Raw genomic sequence first — 23,002 nt, forward strand, 5'->3', positions numbered from 1 at the left:
AATGTTTGGTCTTTATCACCAGCTCTTGTGAGCAGTATAGACAGCCCTTACTGAATCTACTGTTGTCAAGTAGGTGCCTTTTTATAGGTGGTATGTTATCCAGAGACATACTCTTAGCAATCCATTCTGACGGGGGCCAGAGAGGATGATGACGATACATTATGTCTGGTATGCAGTGGTCCATTGGTGTTACAGGTGTAGACATACTAAGGGTGGAGTTCAGGCGTTACAACACATTACAGAGCAAGACTAACGGCATGTCTACACAGGAGGTGTTTCAGCCGCGTTTTTCAGTCTGTTCTATTTGAATCAATACAGCTGTCTATACATATAGAAGGCTGCATAACAGCTTGCATTTCACTGGCCTTATATACACCTAAGCGAACCAAAGCATAATGTTAAAGGGACTATTTGTAACTTTGTACGCGCATAAATGTAGCGGGTCGTCACACATGCGCGCTCACATATGCGCGTTCGCGTGTGACCGCTGCCTCTCCAACTCTGCCTGCCTGCCTTCGCTCAGAGAGCGCACGCGTTCTCAGCTCGCTCCACCTCTAGACGTGAACGCGCGCTCACTCCTCACTGCAGAAGAGTTAGTTTAGCTCTGAGAATATCTAGTGAATGCACAGTGGACGTTTGTGCAGAAAAAAAATGCTACAGCTCCTCCAGACCAACAGAGGTTTCCCGTGTCTTGTGAAGTGACGGAGCTCCTTAGCTAGTAACGTTACCCTCTCGTTACCGACCGGGTGCCGGTGTCTCCTCTGCTCTCTCCGGCTGCGGGCGGAGAGAGCAGGGAGACACGCTGCAGAGCCCCGCTGCCTCAGCCTGCACTTAGGCAGGAAAAGCCAACACTAGGATCAGATCTAAGTCATGTTCATGGAGAGACCTTCGTCTGGTCAGCTAACATTACTGCCAAGCAGCTGAAATATAGAGTGATATTGTGGTTTTAGCTGACTTGTGTCGCCTCACTGTTTTGAGTGATGCTCGTTCAGGTATATTGAGAGCGAGCAAGCGCGAGCCCGACGCTGACTTTCGTTGATTTCACGGCCACAGGTGTCGCTGTTAAGAAGCATTTCTGAAAGTTACAAATAGTCCCTTTAATGCTTCAAGTCTATTTCGTAGGCTAAGGTGATTGTGTACAACCATGCTAGTGATATGAGGCTATCTTAGCTAGGCACAGCAGTGCTTTGAGCTAAATGCTAACGTCAGCATGCCAACATGCTCACAATGACAATGCTAACATGCAGATGATTAGCAGGTGTAATGTTTACTACTGTATGTTTGTTTGTTTGTTTGTTTGTTTGTTTATAACAAAATAAATAAAGGTAAAAACTAAAGAAAAAAAATCAATAAAGGAAAATGAACGATACACCTATAGGCTACATAAACCCAATGTCCACATGTGTTATTATTATGCTAACTAATTATTAAACACAAAGTAGGCCCATAGCTGTGGCTGATGAGAATGTCATTAATCTTAGTCATGAACCAAAGTATTGACTAAAACAAAATGTTGACCTGATGATTGTGTTAAATTTACAGGTTTTGATACAGCATTTTAAAGGTATCACAAAAAACAACAACATTAGGAACAGTGTGTTGCAGAAATGAAATATAATATTCATAACTTTGTTTTCATCTGTGTATAATCACCTGAAACTAAGAATTGTTGTGTATTTGTTAGCTTAGCATGAGCCCTTGATATCTACATAGGGAGCAGGTCATCTTCACAGAGTCCGCCATGTTGCTCCGCCATGTTTCTACAGTAGCCCAGAACGGACAAACCAAACACTGGCTCTAGAGAGAGCATTTTGAGTTTTTACGTTACCTGAAAGCCAACATTGTTCTCCGACACGCTGCGGTAACGTGAGCCGCAGAGTGCTAAACCGTGGTACCGCCCGCCGCCGTCTGACTTCCGTTGCTCCTAAAGTAGTGTTATTATGGTATGGATGACCTCTGAGTGAGACGAACAGCGTTACCACGGTTTTGCACTCAGCGGCTCACGTCACCGCAGTCTTGGAAAGGGAGGAGTGAGTTGAGCAGTACTCAGTTGGTTGCAATCTGCAATCACACCACAAGATGTCGCCAAATACCACACACTGTACCTTTAAAGGGGACATCAATGTCTGTACCAAATATGTCAATCTGAGACATTTCACTAAAATTGTGAAAATTGTTACCCTCATGGTGGCGCTAGAGCAAAAAGGTCAGGGGACATGTCATGTCACATAATAACAGCAAACCAATAGTTAGATATTTAACTCTAGACCAAAGTGGTGAACCGACCAACTGACAGACCTACATTGCCATCGCTATAGGCCTCCTGGACTGTGTCACTACATATAGTCACAGGAATCTCTACCAACCCCCTCTGAGAGCCAAGAATGGACTTTAAGCATACTGTAGGTATAGAGGTGCCACAGTGTGCAACATCCATCTAGCGGAGTCAAGTGTTGACATGAGTGCGATCCAAAAGCTGGCCTTGGATACAAGATATAGGCCTACTGAAGCTGACCACGGTCAAGAAACCACGACATTACAATCCACACAAAGGATCTGGATCTGTGCCAGACCTTCATCCAAATAATAATGCTTCCCTTTATAATATTTCCCTTTTAGGATGGCAACATGAACCTTAGCTTAGAGGGCTTGACATCATGAGGAATACAGTATGTCATGCTTTTATGGCCGCAGCTTCCTGTCCTCATCCACATCATGTCTGCAATGATCTAATATCCGAGCCCTAACATGTACCACAGCCGTCATGGCCCCTCTTAGAATAGCCCACAATAAAGGAGAGCAGGCTGGCACAATGATCTTGTGAGAAAAATAACTCTTTTATCTGAGCAGTGGCACTCGCTCACATCTTTCCACTGATGCTTTCCAAAGGGATCCACATTTGGAACGGCTGATACTGAAGTTCGCTCGTCTGGCCAGTGTTAAAGTGGCACCACAGTGGTGCTGAATGAGTGGATGGCATATTGTGAGTGCGTGAGGACATTGTTTGGCCGGTGACATCATGCCACTTTCACTTAATTTGCAGACTCGCTTTGATGTCTAAGAGCTGACCAGGTGAAATGCCGAAGCCAATCTGTGAGAGAACAAGGCTGCTGATGTAGAATCCTGCATCATCTCTCTGTTTAGCAGTGTCACTGAAGTGCAAGTCAACCCTTTACCCTCTGTTTGTAGGCTTGTATTTTCATGTTAATAATATTGTTAAATGTTTTTATTCGACTCCTTTTCACTGCATTGAGCAGGTTTTCTTCATATTGAGTAGTCTCTCCTTTTCAAGGTGTCAAGCTGAGAATGTAAGGTACTTTCAAATTAGTGACAATATTTCATATTCAGCACATCTGCATATCTGCATATATACGGCATGCCTTGCTGTTTTTCTCCCTTCAGATGAGGAGTCAGCAGCTGTCGAACACTCAGAGGCAGCTCAGAGGCTGTACACTAGTTGTATAATGAGTCAAACACTGTAATTACAACAGCAGGACATGATAATGATTCTAGGCAACCAGAGTGCTTATTTCTCTGCTCATCTCCCCCTCTTGCAATTTCCTGAAGTGAAGCTACGCCAGGTGATAAAACTTAATTTCTAAAACACAAACAGCAAATGTGTTTAGACTCTTACATAACATTGAAATTCCATTTTAAATGGAGTATGCTTGATAAAATAAGTGTAACCAAACATTTTACCGTCTGCCAGATGTGGGCTAATCTTTAACAACATTCCACACATGGTTTTAAACATCCCCAAGATATCAGGGATGCACACTGACATACTGTATCTCAACAAATGTTGGATAGATTGTCATTAAATTTGGTACAGACATTCATGGTTTCCAGAGAATGCAGCCTAATGACTTTGGTGATCCCCTGACATTTCCTCCAGAGCCTCTATGAGGTTTTATGTGGAATGTCTAAACAATTATTGATGGATCGCCATGACATTTGGTGGAGATTCATGCCCCGTGAGGAAAACAATTTCAATGTGTATACTTTAGTTTATGACCAAATACCTGCAAAACATATGGCATTCCCGTCATCCTTAGCTCTGCTATGTGTTCAGTGCTAATGTTAGCATGCCAATGCACTAAACTAAGATCGTGACCATGCATGGTATACGTCATACCTGTTAAACATCAGCAAATTAGCATTGTCATTGTGAGCATGTTAGCATGCTGACCATAGACTGTATATAAAGATGGACGACATGACAGTTCACCAAAAGTAAAGCCAAAATATCTGAATCGGCCCCTGGTGGCTGGCAGCAGTATAAGTCATAAAACCTGCGTCCTCCATGTTAGCGGATGGGCCAAACTAAAAAGTCAAAGTACATGTCAACTAAATTTTTCCCCAAAGATAGTTTCTGTCATTTTAGGCAGTTCTTATAACGCTGATGTATGTTCAATAAATGTAGTTATTGAGATATTATGGTTAGTTGTTGGGCCTTTCTAGCCAAACAGCTACCGTGGTGCTAACGTAGCAGCTAGGTGGCTCACTCAGCAAGCTGCGGCCGTACTCGGGTCGTGATTGGCTCGGGCTAGTGTGTGGGCGGGACCTCAATACCGTGGCTCCAGCCCCCCCCCCGATCACTACTGCGCAGACTCTGGCTCCAAATGACGTCAAAATCTCGAGATGGCGGCTCCCGTATCTGGGATATTTTGGCTTCACTTTTGTACAGTGGGAGGAAGTGGAGACGCATCGTCCATCTACCTTATGTGATGCTGACGTTAGCAGGCATGGCTGTACTCTAGTCTCCATATGCAAGTCTAATGATTTTAATAATTTCCATACTGATACCACTACATAAAGTATGATCCATTACCGCACCCCTGATATTGAAAGATCTAATCTGACTCTTGGCGCTCATAACCTCAAACACCTCTCTGCTTTTCCTTATCGGGGCATGGAGCGAAGGCAGAGCGGCTTACACTCGTTATGCAACGTATCTCTTCATGTTTCCCACGTGTGTCTTCCAAACACAATTACTGATAGACACTCTCTCTGGAACGAGTTTCTAATATTACTCTGCACTTCATCCACCTCAGTACCCTTCACTGATGTTGGTAAGCCAGGCCTCTCCTGTGTGACCGTTGAGTGGATTGATAAGCAGTGTTGTGGCTGATGAAATGTTGCATAGCTGGATGCTGATGCGGTGTCTGCCAGAATGCTCACTGCTCACTAGAAGGGCAGGAGGGTCGAGGAAACTCACTCAACGTAGAAAAGACAAACTATATGTTACTGTATATATAAACATAAAAGACGAGGAGTAAGAGCTGAAGAGAATTGAAAAAGAATATAATGAGGAAGTGAAATGAGTGTGCGCAGAGGAAAACAGGGAACAATGAAAAGTGACATCACCGAGAGCATCTTCAAGAGGATGTGATGCCAGTCACCTAGTGGATATGCCAGCTGGCTCACACTGTGTATTCACATAGTCTTTGAACCTTCCAGGTTATCAGGTGTTTTGTGAGAAAACACACACATTGTCAGCTTAGTAGAGATGTGTTTGAGGGTCTCGTTGATTTTGTAAATGTGGAGTCTTGATGCTGTTTTCAGATAATTGGGATGCCATCACATAGCAGTGTCTTCATATAAGAATTACTTTGTTTCTTTGTGAATTATTTATTTAATTGTTTGTCGTTTAAACTACACTCAACATTTATCTAACTTTTTTTTCAAAGAAAAGTTTCTCTTGATTTAAACTAAATGTTTCTTATCTGTTTGTATCGCAAGACGGCAAAAGGAGAGGAGGCGGATACATTAAGAGCAACACATCGACCACGCAAAGCAATCAACTACAGTGCAACAATACTACAAACTATGTAGTCAAAAAATGACCATGAATCTGAATCACCAGCTCTCTGACAGTTTTCTAAAAAAAAAATCTGAATTGCAAATTTGAAGCTTCTCAAAAGATGTTTTTGTTACAGGAGTTTTGCAATAGTTTGTAATACATGGTGCAAGTGTTGGTAGTCCTTAATCGTATCTGCCTCGTGTATTATCTCTATTAACAGATTCTGCATTCATATGTAGAATCTGCATGCAACAGCCAACAGGGACAAGATTTGGGCATCGGATAAGTGCTGGTTTCCGTTTGTAGTCTGAGTAGTTTTGACCAATCACATTTGAGCAGGCTTTGGTTGAATACAGGTAAACAGTCCGTGCTGCGGAGAGCAAAAGAGGCGGAACGTAATGGCCGAAATGCAATCTCGGAAACCCACCGGCTATTGTCTGACAACAATTTAGTTTTTTATTGGGTTGAAATGAGCTTGTAAACTGGGTACTTGTGAAACAATTCGGTCATACACGTCGTCTCTCAACTCCAACTCCCGTCTTGCATCTCAAAATCGGACTGTAAACAATGAGCAGCGCCCGGAAGAGGAAGTCTAAGCCTGGATATCCGCTGGCTACACCGGAACCCCCTGAAATACAGCCCTTTGCCTCCCAATATTGCCTCATGTATTACTTTATACATTTATAATACATAACATAATGTGTTTTACAAAGACCCCTAAGCAGTCCGGTATCAACTGTCCCACTAAATTCACCTGCATTTATGATCCATAGCCAATGACAATGTTGAAAGGCACCATTAAGCAGGAGCTGTGAATCTTATTCAGCCTATAAAAGGTTACAACAGAACAATCTACAATACATAAATTCTACATTTTGCAATCCTAGATACCTTCTATAAAAGCTGAAATAGTGCCAAATTCATGAGGATGTACTTTCACTCTGTGGGTATGGCTTCCACACTCAGCACAACCAACTAAAACACAAAACACAACATGTTTATGTGGGAGAGAAGAAACAGAGAGTCCTCACAGATTTGGACAGGCTTTGTGCTCGACATCTCACTTGAGATGCTCAGGTGTTAGCCCTGCCTGCTCTTTTAGCTGAATTTGTACTGTTAAGTCAAATTCTGGGATGTATAACCATTCACCATTGTTTTGTTTTGAAACACATTTCCATCCTTGAAGCAGATGGAGTTTCAAGTTGTTCTGAAGTCAACCAGTAGAGGGCATCATGGGTGACATCTCAATTGATCCGTCCAGTTCTTACACTTTTCATATTCTATTACCACTCCTATTGTAGCCTATCCCAGCATGCATTGAGAAATAGGTTGAGAGAAACCCTGGACATGCTTTGTTATTAAATGACAGCAGGACTTCCACACTTGAATACAGTTAAAAGCCAAAACTATCTTTGGCCCAAGGTTTCTATTCACGATTAAGCACAGTTTCTAACACCAATAATTTGACATTTATTTTGTCTAATTTTAACAACGGGCCTTCTGATTTTTAAGAAGTTAACAACTGCACATAATTATGATGTCTTTTTGCACATCTCTGCACATACACCCATATTCACATACTGGGTAATTATTGTGATGTTCCATATCAGCAGTATGAGAAACCAGCTGGGGTTGATTTCACAGTGTTGGCAGAATCACCCACATTACCAGCTCTTTCCATCATCTACTTGCTAATGAGCCTGTTAGGAGGAAAGTATTTATGAAAAAAAAAGAGAAAATATCTGCTTCAGAATTCTTGTCCTTGATTTATTGTTAAAGCTGTAAATCCTCTTCATAGATTTTCAGCTTCTTCTTGGGCTTGTAATTAAGTAATGGCTCAATTAATCCTATCAGACCTGCATTGCCAGAGGGGAGAGCAGGCGGGACATTCATTAGGAGGCAACAAGAGGAGATTAATCCAGACCAAACATACAATAGTACACAATTGTGCACATGATGGTGCAAATAAATCTTTCGGTAAGGGGATCTAAACTGCAGAAATGACAAAATATTTGAATTCATAGAAAAAAAAAACATGGATACAGAATAATTTAAAGGTTGAGGGAAGAAAAAGTTAAAAATGAACACTGTATACTTCCTCTATAGAGAATGTGCAGCAGAGAAAATTGCTTCTATCTCAAAGCTGTCGCAGGCCTTTCACTTCTAAGTTCCAGTAATTTGTATCACAGCTTTAGCACAAACAGGAAATGGGAATAATGTACGAGTGGCAAATTGTCCTGAATGTGTTGCACGCAGCATCTGTTCAGGCTGAGAACTTTTTAGGATGAGGAATGTGAGCCATGAATCTCCCTCTTCCTTCTTTGGTAACAGCGCTGCTCCGCTTACATCAAAAGAGACCTAAATCGCTAAATCAGTTTCGACCACGTGACCCAGAGAAATATTTGTGTGTTTAGCCAAAGAGGGATGAACTTATTAGTGAACAGAAGAAAAATGTCACGAGTCTTCATTTATTTATTTATTTATTTATTTATTCATACAATCCACAAAATCCAATCAAAATAGTAGATGTTATTGCTCTTTTTGCTTTGGTTTTCTTGTCTTTTTTTGTCTTATTTGTTTGTTTGATTGAAGATACTGTGCTGCTCTGTTGGACAATGGTGATATTCAATCAGCACTTACCAATCATGTGAGGAAATGGTCAAAAGTCTGCTGTAATTAAAATAATATGTCTGAGCCTTCTGGAACATAATGATACTCCTGAACGATGAAAGACAGCTAACGTTCTGTACTTGACTTTGAGAAATGATGCTGGTCTGCTGAAGTTCTTCTAATTATGGTATCCTATTTGTACGTTCAAAGGAACCATTACTCCTCAAACCTTTCCTCAAACGGTGTGGCTTTTTAAATCAAGAAGTCCCATCTGCTAACTATCACTGACAGGCCGGGTTGTTGGTGCTGCCAGACTGTTGTAGCTGAAGCTTAAGGTGCTGGCACAAAGCTCTGCCTGCCTGTTCTCAGTTTGGTGTTAGGAGGGTGTAATCTCCCTCTGAATAGGCCACTTGTCTCACAGCTTTCAACACACGGTCAAAACCTTGCAGTGTCAAGTCTTCACACAAGATGTTCCTGCAAAACTGGCAGACAAATCTCAAGGCACTATCTGTAAACTGCAGGCACAAATTAGCTCTCATCACAAAGCCCTTCGAAGATGTTGTGAGAAACTGAAATTTAGTGAACATGATAATGAAAATTTGCAGTCTGTACGTGATTCAGATTGAAACCAACATAGGTAACACTTCATTTTACGGTAATTATAATTATCAAGTAACCTATATGAGATTTCTTTGGAATTACTGCCAAATTACCCCAATATTTCCCTATAAATGTATCGAAAATGACTTTATAATAAACATGATTTAATAATGATATGCTAAAATAGCATATAATCGTTAAAATAGGGCGCTTAGGCTTGAGGAGCGGCTGTGTGCTGCTCTTCATTGGAGTTGGAAAATCAAAAATAATAGAAGACACTTCTGATCCGGCACAAATCTCACCATTGTGTGACTTATTGTCTACACAAATGTATCCTAATGATTCATGGAGTTTTTAAAGAAATTTCAAATAAGTTATTTGCTAATTATAATCTATTTACCAGCAGACATGGAAATAAAGCATATCAATTAACTTTGTATTCTTTTCCTTGGAAATGTATGAAATAAATTACCAGCTATTTATTACTGTTTATTGGGAAATAGTGGAATATAATTATGAAACAATGTTTATAATAGATATAAAATAATAATAATAATAAAAGTCCAGAGTTAAGTCCCAAGTCAAGACACCCAAACAAAGTAATTTTCTATGCATTTTGAGGTACATATTGTGGTAATTTGGTAGTAATTCCAAAGATATTTCAAATAGGTTACTTGCTAATTATCACCTAATTACCATGAAATTTGTGTAACCCCAGCATACATGCACACACCCAAAGACTTACATTGTTCCTTCATATTCCTTAAAGGTACAGTGTTTAGCATTTCAGGGGATCTATTAGCAGACATGTTTTGGTTTTCTCATCAGCTGTTGTCAGTGAAAAAGCTCTGATAAACCCACAGCACACTACCTGTTCAGCACCAAACAGCAGATACACAAAGTTAGCGACTAGCTGGTGAACATAGTGGAGCATCGCCGGCACCTTTTAGCGTCGGCAGACCCACCGGGCTTTCTATTAACTACAATGTAAACCCATCCGCGTTAGAGTAAGTACTCTGGAGTGTTGAGTGTGGTGATGGAAGGGGTGGTGGATGGGTCCAACAACACAAGGCTTTCATCCAGTTGACCGCTGTCTGTGTCCCTGTTTGTGTGTTGAGTTTCACTTTCATTTTACTATCAGCTGTTCATTCGTGTCCCATGTTCGCAATGTTAAGTCTCATTTTCACTTCACAAATGTAATTATAAGCCAAACCATGATGTTTTTTTTTCCTAAACCTAATTAAGTGGTTTTATTGCCTAAACCTAAGTGAGTGTTTTTTGTTTGAATTCACAACGTTAAGCACGTGTTTACTGCGACCGAAAAGTGACGCCAGGGGGTACGACAAAGCATCAGTATATGACGATGAGAATGTTTTGAGAATTTAGCAGCCAAAGAGCCAGATATTTCCCTCAGGAGTTGGTGGAGACTAAAACAGAGATAAAAGATGAGGGAATATTGGACTTACATTTGCTGAGTGCTCACAAACATGACTCCACATGAATGTTACTCTGTATCATCTGGATGTGCACAGAGATGTATATAGTCAACTGTCTGTTAACACATTAGCCATATCGACTTTATCAGCTGATACTAATGTTGTGTTTACACCATAATGAAAAAGTGTAATGCTGAAACAGCTGATTAGGTGGTCATAACTGCATGCCCTTGCCTCTCTCTGTTTCATGTAATTGAAAAAAATGAATACATGTCATTTCTTTTGACTATTGCTGAAAAGCAAAAGGGGATTTTCAGGCTGGTCTACACCCGTGTTTAATTGAACAACTGCAGAAAGTTATAGCCTTAATAACGTTTTCATTGTCTGGCATATTTCCAGCCGCGGTGCTCCCCACACACTGAATTGTCTCTCCTTGCATTTTACTGAGCTGCACTGCAGAGAGTTAACAGCACAGTAGTAGATCCACGCTGCTGATTCCAGTTCAGTATTGATGTCCTGTCACCCCTGGGGACCACTTATAGTGAGAAGAGACCTGAGTCAGCACTTAGTGGGCACTGGCCAGTGATGGGAAGCACATACCATCAGCTAATGCTCAAATAAAAAAATAAAAAATACAGTGATGTGTCGATAATTGCTCAACATTTGCAGCTGACGGTGTATGTTTTCACTGAAGTGGAGAACTTCTGTAAATTTCAGTAGGTTTTTTTTCTGTCAATCTGTCATACGGGTTTCATTGATCACAATCGGGAATAAAAGCTTCCACAAATCCTTATGAATGCTACATCTTTTCACAGTAAAATGTTACTGAATGCTCATTCCCCTGAGACAAACACAGCTGGCTTTTTATGTGCAGTGTGACACATAGTGGAGTCATCCATGTAACGTGTGTGGGACACAATCTAAGAGTACATCCATGTCCTGTTCTGTTCTGTATTGCCTTTTAATCATTTGCCCCTCCCTTCCTCTGAGGTGTAATAACCGCCCGTGTTCTTGAACAAGCTGTGTGTCAGTGGCTGACACCAGTAGCAGAGCTGGGTGTCTGACCTCCAAACATCATTGGTCAGCAAACTGGGGAGGGGGAGATATGCTGCAGTGTCTTTTTTTTTCTGCAGAGGGCAGATAGAACATACGACAACACTGCTGCTGCTACTAGGTGCACCGCTCCTTGTATGTACATCATTGCTCTTTCCCTGCTCCCCATCTAAAATCTCTTCATCTCACCCTATTCTCCCTGTTTCGTCTTCACCAGATGAAGACGAAACAGGGCATTTATCCCCCGTCTTCTTAAAATATCAGTGCAAAGTCAATCTAACAGACTTCAATCACCACAGCTCTCCTGCTTTTTTAGGATTCCTTGCTCTAGTTTTGTTTCTCTCACTTGAGCTGCAGATGCCCATTATACGTCAGACAATCACAATGCACTGCTGTGAGACTGCAATTAACTCCATTAGCTACTTCATAAGGTTTATTTGTTAAACACACAGATAAACTCACAGGCAACACAAAGTGAGAGTATATATATCAGTATGCGAGGATCTGAACACGTTGATAAGGACGTTACTGTCTGAGTTAATATACAGGATTACATAATAACATCCACCATGTATAGCAGTGAAGAGCCAAGAACTCACCTTTGGTTTCGAGGCATTCCAACACTCCAGAGATTCAGTGTGCAAATGAGGGAGAGGAGATTTACCCGAGCCGGTAAGATGAAGAATGTGGCACACACACTCCCATTGATGGAGCCGCTGCCCTCCCCACAGTTATCCCTCTTGCATGAGTGCGTTCAATCACACGTGGGCATGACACGCACTAGCCAGTCTAGGGCTACTTTAAGTGAAACATGTACAGCAATGCCCGTCACTCAGTCCCAGTACAGCAGAGGAGTTACTCCTCACCTTTAATCCCTAATTCCAGTGCCATGTTGTGTTTCTCCTGATAGAATCTGATGTGCATCCAATTCCTGTCAGCTTTCAAGCCTGTGTTTGCCTCCTTCCCCTCCTGAGCTGTTGACAGTGCACTTCATGATATTGCCAGTTTTAGAGCAGAACAAAGCTGCGTCATTTGCTCTGGTTCTCATCACGGCCTTTTTTGCTCTCTGTTTAATTCATAGCTGAGTTTCCTACAGCAATCTCCTGAATGTTATCTCTCTTTTTTAACTGTCACATTACTAAGTTGACCACCACCACAGTGCTATATCTCTCCACTTTTTACAGGTCTTCATGCAATCCAGCCATTGGCACAAAGCCCTGTAATCTGCCTCGGTTTAACACGGGGCTAAACCAATCAGGTGGCCTGAGGTCTGTCCCAGGACGGACCTGTTCTATTTATTTGAGGAAAGGATCAAGAGGAAAAGAGAGGGGATAGAAAGGTGTGTCCGTGTGACTATGGTGGATGAGGGATAAGAGTTTATTGCAAAGGTCTTTTCTCAGGGCAAGGTAACGGTTCCTGCTTTGCACATTGTAGAATCACCAACACAGATCTACAACATGATTGTCCTCTTCCACAGTATCGATCAGTTACCAAAGAGAGACTGTTGCTGTGATGAAAGGTCACAGGTCTCAGTGTCCTCCCTCCATAAATCTCCACATAATCAATAATCTATTAGCAAAGAGACTGTGCAGGTGAAAACGGGGAAATAAGCTTACATGCTACATCAAAAGGGGAGTTAAGACATTTAACAAAAGTTGTTAATCACTTTTGTTTAGATAGCAACATATTAAGAGATATTATTGGTGCAGGAAGTTCTATGACACCAAAGTACATCCAGAAAACAATCGCAGATATTGTATATTTTAGTATCCAGCACATGGACTGTACATAAGAAGTGGACGTGGTCATCGTGACGTCACCCATTGGTTTGTGGACTACGGTTTTGAAGCCTCAAGTACGGCATTTCGGCCGTCACTATCTTGTTTTTTTGCAAACAGAAGTGACACGAGAGGGTGGAGCTAAGTACAAAACCGAATACTGAATAAGACATTTTTAGGTGACCAAAACGTTTCAGTTAACTTTCATTAACTGAAAACACACTGTGAAAGGGTTAAAGTTGTATGACAAAAACACTGACAACTCCCAGACTGGACAACGCCGTGGTAGCGACCTGTCAATCACAAGGTAGCCACGCCCTAAAGCATACCCTGCTTTATGGTCTATTTGACTCTCTCATGGGACCATAATTTACTAAATGAGCATCATGCTGTATTGAAGAAGACTTGAAACTAGCGATTGAGACCATAAACTCATGTTTACAATGTTTATTGAGGTCATAAATCAAGTGAGAAGTAGGGTAATTTTCTCATAGACTTCTATACAATCAGACTTCTTTTTGCAACCAGAAGTTGCGCCCTTACATGCTGATGGCGCTACATGAAAGTCCACGGGATCAAAGTGATTAAAACACTAGAAATATAGACAGACTTCTAATTAAAGTTCCTCATAGATGTCAGTGAAATAAATACTTAATTTCAGCAGCACTTTGACACAGTGTGGCTTTGAACCGTGTCAGTGCTGACTTGGGAATGATGGGACATGTGCTCTGTTGCGTGACAGCTGATGTCAAGCTAATTAACACGCTGTGATTCAAAGTGGCTGTTGGTATAACGATTTTAAATAACACTTAGGATATTCCACTGAAAGACATGCTCAGTGAGTGAACTGTCAACAGGATATTAAAGCAATTATGAAAAAAATAAGTATTTCCGTTTGAAGTGAAATTCACTGAAACTGAAAAGACTGACTTTAAAAGATGAAATGACACATCACTTACCCATCAATTACAAGACGTCAATTGCTTTTCCTTCCAGTAGTGGTGTTGGTGAATCAACCTTTCCAATTTATGACTCATTTAGCACCAGCAGGTCATTTCTGTTTTTACATTACTGCTGACCTTTCTAAATGGGTTTGGCCATGTGGTTATCTTTAGATTTATTGGTGTTTGGACTGTCTCAGTAATGCACTTACTTGCTGCCTAGATTTGTTGTGATATATACTGTTCAATGAATTAGTTTCAATGCATTTCATTTAAAGGAGCAGTGTGTAGCATGTAGGGGGCTCTACTGGTAGAAATGGAATATATAGTATATATATATGGTGTAATATATATATATATATATATTACACCAGAGGGTGACATGCAAAACAAAGGAGTTCGTCCTCTTGTTTCCTGTCACGTCTTTACTATCTGCTGCCATCATATAAAAGCATATTTTTTTTGTCTTAATCGACCTGAAAAACATTGAATACGCATTGTGTCACTTACAGTTGACTTGTGTTCTTTAGGGCTCAGACTGGGGTGAACCTGTGGCAAGTAAAAATCCCCAAAAAGTTACATATGATGCCAAATAACCAAACTTAATTCCTAAAAAAATTATGTAATCACGCTAACAAAAGAGAAACAAGGGCAGGGAAACTTGTTGAAGGTGAGCAACAACATATCATATCATATCATATCATATCATATCATAGGTTACAGTATGTGCACAGTATTAATTTGAGTTAATCTGTTGTGTCTTTTTGTAACAAAGGCTCTTATATATGAAACAAAGTGACTATTGCTGGGATGTTGAGTAGCTCAATAACAGTATTTTACTGCCCTCTGGTGGTTATTACAGGGTAACCCAGTTGTTTTTTTTCTCCCTTAAGTTTCACTTCTCCTGTGTTCTGGATGAGAGCATCTACAGTTATGTAAGGTTATAAAACTATGAAGAATTAAACATCCTTAAGACAAGAAAGATTTCTGTTTTCTCGACTTTGGCCCAGAGGAGTGAGTGAATGGATAACACCCACTCCTGCTCAGGAACTTTTAACGTGCCTTTGAGACTGTGCTGGTGCCGGGCAGCTGCAAGGTTTGTGCATGCGACTGTGTCTATGATAGAAAGTATTCATGCGCAGCAAACCTACCCTTGGTGTATAAGGGTTTCTGCGTTATTATTAATTGATAAAGTTACTAATAACTTTATTTTGCAATGTGTTGTGAATTTTAAATGCAGTGTTTCTGCCTCAGGAATGCTGAAATATAACCCATCTGTAATTGTAAACATAACATGCACAACAGGAAAAATAACACTTGTGCTTTTGACTTATATTCTTTCAAGGTTTACTAAATTAAACTCTAAATTAAAGTGCAGTAGTTTACTGTTTGATTCTGCTAACCTGGATATTAAAAACTCCTTCTGTGGGATTCTTTAACTTCTGCATCTTTACCGTTGTAGAGTCTATTTTAGGGAACCACATACCACAGGTGAGAGAATCTCTCACTTCCACTTGCTAGGGTTTGTTATTTAAGCTATATTGTTTAGGGCAGCAGCTGTTCTTAGATCAGAATAAACATGCATTTATTGGTCACACTTTATTTGGATGGTTCAATGCTCATATTCAGCTTCCTATCATAAGTGTGTCAGTGTCACGTTCTAGTTGAACTTTGGACTACACAAATAAAGTGGTACCATAATGACACCTGCTGCCCGATCCTGAATAAGGTTATACAAATAATGTGTAATTGCAGATACAAAGCCAACTATTTTGTACAATTTATAGGCAGACTCATTTATGCTATTTGAATTCTGTCCAAGAATAATATGTTGTATAAAATATAATGTTTGATTGAGTGGATTGGAGTATTCAGAGCAAGACTGGGCCAACCTGTCTTCTAGACAGGGTGACATTACAGCAGATGACCATGAGTCAGACACTAAAATAAGTTAAGTGCAGAATATGCATAGTCATGCTCTGTTTTCAGAAGATAAGCCTACATACAGGTGCCTAAAAACTCCTATAAGACAGCATAGACATACACAGTATTAAGACAGGTAAATTCATGTTGTTTTAAACTAAAATAACTTAAATAACACTATTTACAGCACAATTGCAGCACCACATTACATGTCTTGCACGTCTACTCTTACATTTACGGTATTTATTCCACACAGTGTTGAGTTTTGCATCAACAGTTTTTTTTCTATCGAAATCACCACACATGTGAAATGAATTCATGTCTAACTCTGTAAGAGTAATCTGTATTTAGTTATCAAACGATATTTAGCATTTTATAGGCGATTGGAAACAACTTGCCCTTATTTAACACACATTACTGTATACAGCCCATGTGTTTCCTTTCAGGTAGCCTACCTATGTCCTGTTTACACCCTGTTACACACTGAACATATTTAATAATATTAACTTCACTGGTTCCAGTCTGGTTTGTAGGAAGTGAGAGTATGAATTTCATTCCTAGACTTCACTATTTCTGTTTCCTCCTGCATGAAAGAGTTAAACTCTCCAATGGATCTAGACAATAGAAGTGAAACCGGAGTACCACTTCCTCATTTCCGTGTTTTCTTGCTCTTTGACTACAGTGAGTACTTTTGGTGCTGCAGAAGCTCCCACTGAGAGATCCTGTCTGCGCTCCGGAGGTGCTGGAAGGGGATGTCTTTGGTTCCTAGTCTTTAATGCAACAGATGATATGCAAAGGGCAAAATCTGGTAAGAGCTCTGCAGCTTTTATATCCAAAATATTAGCCAGATTTAGTGTCAAGAAGGTGACACCAGTGCTATTCTTAGCATACAATCCTGGTAATACTCATATTAGTATGCTGTGATAGTAGTAATAACCTAATATGCCTTTGAAATAGAGATATTTCTGTAGACAGCTTTTTAAAATGAATATTAGGCTGGAAATAGAACAGAATTGATGACATTGATGACACATCTGTACTATATTAATGCAGCACAAATCAATATTTTTATATTAATAGATGATTGAATGATGTGAATTATGTTGCTTGAGACTTATCACCCGACTTGACTTGGTTCCCCTCACCTCTCTGAAGCGTTTTAGCAACTTTTAGCTCATTGTTTTTTTTTTTTTTGCAGCCCACAGCTTTCCTGTTTTGATTCACTCTCAGTAGCGACAGGCATTTTTTTTTTTTTTAGCATTAAAGCTCTGATAAACCCAACTGTTTGCTAACTGCTCAGCACCAAACAGCAGACAGATAAAGCAAGCAACTAGCTGATGCACATAGTGGAGCATTTAGCAGCTACAGAGCCAGATGTTTGTCTTAGGAGTTGGTTGAGACCAAAACAGAGCAAAAAAAAGAGGAGTTGTCAGAAGCACAAATCCTTATATTTCCTAATGTTACTCTGTGTCTTTGGGCTGTGTAAACAGGTAACTGTTTGCTAACATATTTTCCACATTAACTTTATAAGATAATAATATATCAGTGTTACGGAAGCACCGATGCCGCATCGGACATCGGGCGGATACTGACTCAAATAACTGGATCGGGTATCAGTGACAATGTTGGAGTTTTGACCAATTTTTACATTAAAAAGGGTTGTTGAGGTTTTAACAGGTTTCTATTAATTTTAAAGATTTTAAACCGAGTTGCTGGTGTACGATTTATTATTTTAATAATAAATAACAATTCAGTAAATCTATATACTGTATTACATATTTATATTACCATTTTCACATTTTCGCGTCAGCCACCGTAGTTCTCCTACACGCTTGGCACACAGGAAAAGTTTCAGTTGGTTGCGATCTGCAACCTCACCGCTAGGTGGCGCCAAATCCTACACACCACTCCTTTAATATGTGTTTAAGGATTATGCAGATTTTAATCTATCTCTCTTTTTTAAAGGTTTTTGAAACGATGCGTTCCCCACGTTCCCTTCTCCTCCCGGCGGTGATCATCATATGTTTTTTTATGACGGTACCGCACAACTGCGTGGCCGCCCAGAAGAAGACCTCCTGCAGCGTGCAAGACGGCAGAGCTGACTGCAGCCACCTCAGCCTCAGCGCGGTCCCTCCAAACCTTCCCAGGAACATCACCAGCCTGGATATGTCTCACAACAGATTGAGGGGGATTCCCCCTGTGTCACTAACCCTATACCCAGACCTCCTACACCTCGATGTCAGTCACAACAGTATCACCAAGCTGGACCCGGGGTGGTGCCCGACACTGCCGCTGCTGCGGACGCTGAACGTGGAACACAATCAAGTGTATGTGCTGAAGGAGGAAGACCTGAGCCATTGCACCAATCTGACACGGTTGATTATGGCTAATAATAAGCTAAAGCTACAAGGAGAGCCCTTCTTTGCACTGCAGGTACAGATGTCACACTGTTACACTGATGAGCTGGATCTACGACGGCATATTAGGACCATTGTAGCTAAAAAAATAATAATTACGAAGCCAGGGAAGGGTTTCAAATTTCCGATATTGTAGTCCTAAATTTACTTGAAAAAAACTTGGATATTCTCAGAGATTCTTCTCAACAGTTGGTTTTTAGTGTTAATTGTGCTGAAATAAAAGACACGCCTTTGTTTAGTCAAAGATACTTTCCTGTAACTTCTACAATATTTGTACTTATGTTAATAAAAAAACACAGAAAAAACACACACAAAAGAAAATGTGTATATTAGGGCTGTCAATCTATTAAAATATTTAGTCGCGATTAATCACATGATTGTCCATAGTTAATCGTAATTGATCGCAAATTAATCACATTTTTTATCTGTTCAAAATGTACCTTAAAGGGAGATTTGTCAAGTATTTAATACTCTTATCAACATGGGAGTGGACAAATATGCTTGCTTTATGCAAATGTAAGTATTTTTATAACTGGAAATCAATTAACAACACAAAACAATGACAGATATTGTCCAGAAACCCTCACAGGTACTGCATTTAGCATAAAAAAATATGCTCAAATCATTACATGGCAAACTCAAGCCCAACAGGCAACAACAGCTGTCGGTGTGTCAGTGTGCTGACTTGACTATGACTTGCCCCAAACTGCATGTGATTATCATAAAGTGGGCATGTCTGTAAAGGGGAGACTCGTGGGTACCCATAGAACCCATTTACATTCACATATCTTGAGGTCAGAGGTCAAGGGACCTCTTTGAAAATGGCCAGGAAAGTTTTTCCTTGCCAAAATGTAGCATAAGTTTGGAGCGTTATTTAGTCTCCTTTGCGGCAAGCTAGTGTGACAGCTAGTATGGTTGGTACCAATGGATTCTTTAGGTTTTCCAGTTTGACATGATAGATGATCTTCACTCTAGTTTTAAAACTGAGCCCACTACAACATCAGAAATCGCAAGTTACGTTAATGCGTTTAAGAAATTAGTGGCATTTAAACAAATTTGTGTTATCACGTTCATTTTGACAGCCCTATTGTATACGTATCTTTCAGGAACTTCACCTCACTCAGAAGCCATCCTTACCTTAATAACACTACTTTAGGAGCAACGAAATTCAGACAGTGGCAGGCGTTACCACAGTTTTGCACTCCAGAGTTTTTTTCTCATAAATGTATGACTTTATAATCTCGCAAATTTGTGATTTTCTTTCTCGTAAATTTTCCACTTTAATCTCAGAGAATATCCAAGTTTTTTTCTCGTAAATTTAAGACTTTAATCTAGGATATTCAGATTTGTTTTCTCAGAATATTATCCCCCTCCCCTACAATTTTAAACGTACAATGACCTTAATACGCCGTTGTATGGATCAGTATATCTGGAGAGAAACTGATTAAAAGCCTTAAGAACTAGGGTGCAATAATAGTCATCATGACAGAAATTAGACAATTTCCCCACACTAGTTTGATATGCCTCTCATGCATTGCATTAAATAACACTTCATTCTGTTTTTATTCTCCTTTCATCATTCACAGAGCCTTAAAGTTCTTGACGTTTCCACAAACAAACTGAAGTCAGCCAAGCTCGGCTCTCAGCCCCAGCTGCCCAGCCTCGTGAGCCTCATTCTGGCATCCAATGACTTCACCACTCTGAAGAAAGATGACTTTTCTTTTCTTAACAATTCGTCCTTCCTACAAGTCCTCAACATGTCATCTGTGTCTCTAAAAACGGTAAGAAACTTACCCAGAAATAGGAAATGAAATGGTGTTGTCAAAATCGGAACAAGTGTTAGAAAGTAGTGTTTGTGGCACCTTGCTTTCACTTGTCTGTTTTGTTTCCCTTTTTTGTCTCACTGTGAGATCTCTTTGTTATATTTTGTTGCAGATGGAGCCCGGTTGCTTTAACCCAATCTCAGGCCTGCACACTTTAATCATGGATAAAGGCAATATGGGCACACTGGCTATTTCTAAACTCTGCTCAGAGCTGTCAGGGACGGCCATTGATTGCCTGTTTCTTCGTGAGATGAAGCTGATCACACTCACAAACACAACCTTTAGGGGGCTGCAGAAAACAAATCTAACCTTTCTGGATCTGTCCCATAATAGCATGGGTAAAATTGAAGGAGGCTCATTTCGGTGGCTGTCCAGACTTCAAACTCTAATTTTGACCGACAACACAATGAAGCACCTGACCAAAGACACATTTCAGGGGCTCAAAAGTTTGAAAAGGCTCCAAATGACGAAAGCTCTCGTAAAAGGAAAAAGCACCCCGATCATCGATGATTTCTCCTTCCAACCACTAAGTGCCCTGGAGAGTTTGATATTACAGAGAACTTCAATTCATGAAATCAAAGAGCACACATTTACAGGCTTGACAAGCCTTAAAGAACTGGACATGAGCTGGAGTAGTTACGTTTCACTCAGAAACATCACCAACAAGACGTTAGTCTCCCTCGCGGGATCGCCTCTCAGAATGCTAAATCTAACCGGAGCAGCGATAGCACAGATCAATCCTCGATGCTTCTCCGTTTTGAGAAACCTCACCACTCTTTATCTAGATTTCAACTTTATCATGCACACTCTCACTGGCAAAGAGTTCGAAGGGCTGGACCAAATGGAAGAGCTTCACATGTCCAACAACCACCAGAAGTTCAATCTAAGCTCCGCGTCCTTTGTCAATGTGCCCAATCTAAGGGTCCTGACTTTGGGAAAGAGTCTCAGAGGCGAAGCTGTGAAACTGGATCCGTCTCCATTCAGACCCCTGCCCAACCTCACCCTCCTGGATATCAGCAACAACAACCTCGCTAACATCCCAGAGGATATGTTGGAGGGGCTTGTGAACCTGAAGGTGCTGAAGCTGCAACACAATAACTTGGCCCGTCTGTGGAAGAGTGCCAACCTAGGCGGGCCGGTGTTGTTCCTCAAAGACACACAGAGTTTGAAAACCTTACAGTTGGATAGCAACGGGCTGGATGAGATCCCAGCAAAGGCTCTGAGAGGGTTGAATGACCTCCGTGAACTAAGCCTGGCCTACAACCTCCTCAATAGTCTTAAGGACTCAATTTTTGATGATCTGAACTCGCTGCGGGTTTTACATTTACAGAAGAATATGATCACAAGTGTGAGGCCCGAAGTGTTCAAAACTCCCATGAGAAACCTCAGCCTGCTCATCATGGAAAAAAACCCGTTCGACTGCACGTGTGAGAGCATACTGTGGTTCGTGACATGGTTGAATGACACAAATACGACCAGTGTACCAGACCTCAGGGACCAGTATTTGTGCAACACTCCGCTAGCCTACTTTAAACGCTCCGTCATGGATTTTGACACCCTCTCTTGCCAAGATAAGGCCCCGTTTCAGGCCCTTTACATACTGAGCAGCACTGCCGTCATCATGCTGATGGTAAGTGCCTTTCTAGTGCGGTTCCAAGGCTGGAGGATCCAGTTTTATTGGAACATACTGATCAAGCGCACGTTAGGATTCAGCGACGCCAGCGCTGAAGAGGGCAGGGAATTTGAGTATGACGCTTACGTCATACATGCAGAGAAGGACGCCGGCTGGGTGGAGAGAAGGTTGGTGCCCTTAGAGAATGACAACTGCAGGTTCTGTTTGGAGGATCGAGATTTTGGCCCTGGCATGTTCCAGCTTGAATCCATCGTGGAAAACATGAGGAAGTCCAGAAAAATCTTGTTTGTCGTCACTGAAACTCTTCTCAAAGATCCCTGGTGTAGACGGTAAATCAAACATACACAGCTTGATTTAAACATTATTCTACATAAGGTTAATTAGTTAATGATAATTGGTTATTTGTAGTACACTTTATATTTGTGATGAAATGACTTCTCACAGTTGTCTCTCTGCCCTCCTACCCTTATCTCTTTCTTTATCCAGATTTAAAGCCTATCAAGCACTTCACCAGGTCATCGAAGCCAGCAGGGACTCTGTGGTTCTGGTCTTCCTGCAGGACGTTCACGACTACAAGTTATCTCGCTCACTCTACCTCCGCAGGGGCATGCTGCGACCAGGCTGCGTCCTGGACTGGCCCGTCCATAACGAGAGGGTGCCGGCCTTTCACCAGAAGCTCCTCATAGCACTCGGCATGACGAATCGATTGCAGGATTGAATGTATCTCTAATGTAATAATAATTACCAATATATTTTCAATAATTACTGATTGCAACCAATTGCGGATTGTTTTGCCCACTGTGTGAATATTGTGCTTACTGTTTTTATGCACTGTATACGGAACTATCATGTGACATGCCTGCACACACGCACACACACACACACACACACACACACACACATTTACTCACACAATAACTATGGCTTTTTTGTATATTTGTTATTTTCCTCTTCCAGTACAGAATTCATCATTTTCTCTGATGTT

The 23,002-nt window shown here is 40.8% G+C and overlaps 1 protein-coding gene across 1 annotated transcript; it reads left to right on the plus strand.

The window, feature by feature from the left end:
• Nucleotides 1-15,113: 15,113 nt before the first annotated feature.
• tlr3 (toll-like receptor 3) lies at nt 15,114-22,735 on the plus strand. The gene is made up of 6 exons (XM_037765158.1): nt 15,114-15,317; nt 16,827-16,952; nt 18,110-18,577; nt 20,148-20,342; nt 20,497-22,346; nt 22,504-22,735. Exons 2-6 carry the CDS (start codon nt 16,920-16,922, stop codon nt 22,733-22,735), a joined length of 2,778 nt encoding a protein of 925 aa, XP_037621086.1. The 5' UTR covers nt 15,114-15,317; nt 16,827-16,919.
• Nucleotides 22,736-23,002: the final 267 nt, after the last annotated feature.

Source organism: Sebastes umbrosus, chromosome 3 (assembly GCF_015220745.1).
Source record: "Sebastes umbrosus isolate fSebUmb1 chromosome 3, fSebUmb1.pri, whole genome shotgun sequence".
Taxonomy (NCBI): domain Eukaryota; kingdom Metazoa; phylum Chordata; class Actinopteri; order Perciformes; family Sebastidae; genus Sebastes; species Sebastes umbrosus.

Excerpts from the sequence above, each read along its gene's own strand:
- tlr3 (XM_037765158.1), top strand. The coding sequence starts at position 16,920 with ATGCAACAGATGATATGCAAAGGGCAAAATCTG. Across the intron at positions 16,953-18,109 it reads TATGCAAAGGGCAAAATCTG|GTTTTTGAAACGATGCGTTC; the intron begins GTAAGAGCTCTG and ends TCTTTTTTAAAG. Across the intron at positions 22,347-22,503 it reads AAAGATCCCTGGTGTAGACG|ATTTAAAGCCTATCAAGCAC; the intron begins GTAAATCAAACA and ends TTCTTTATCCAG.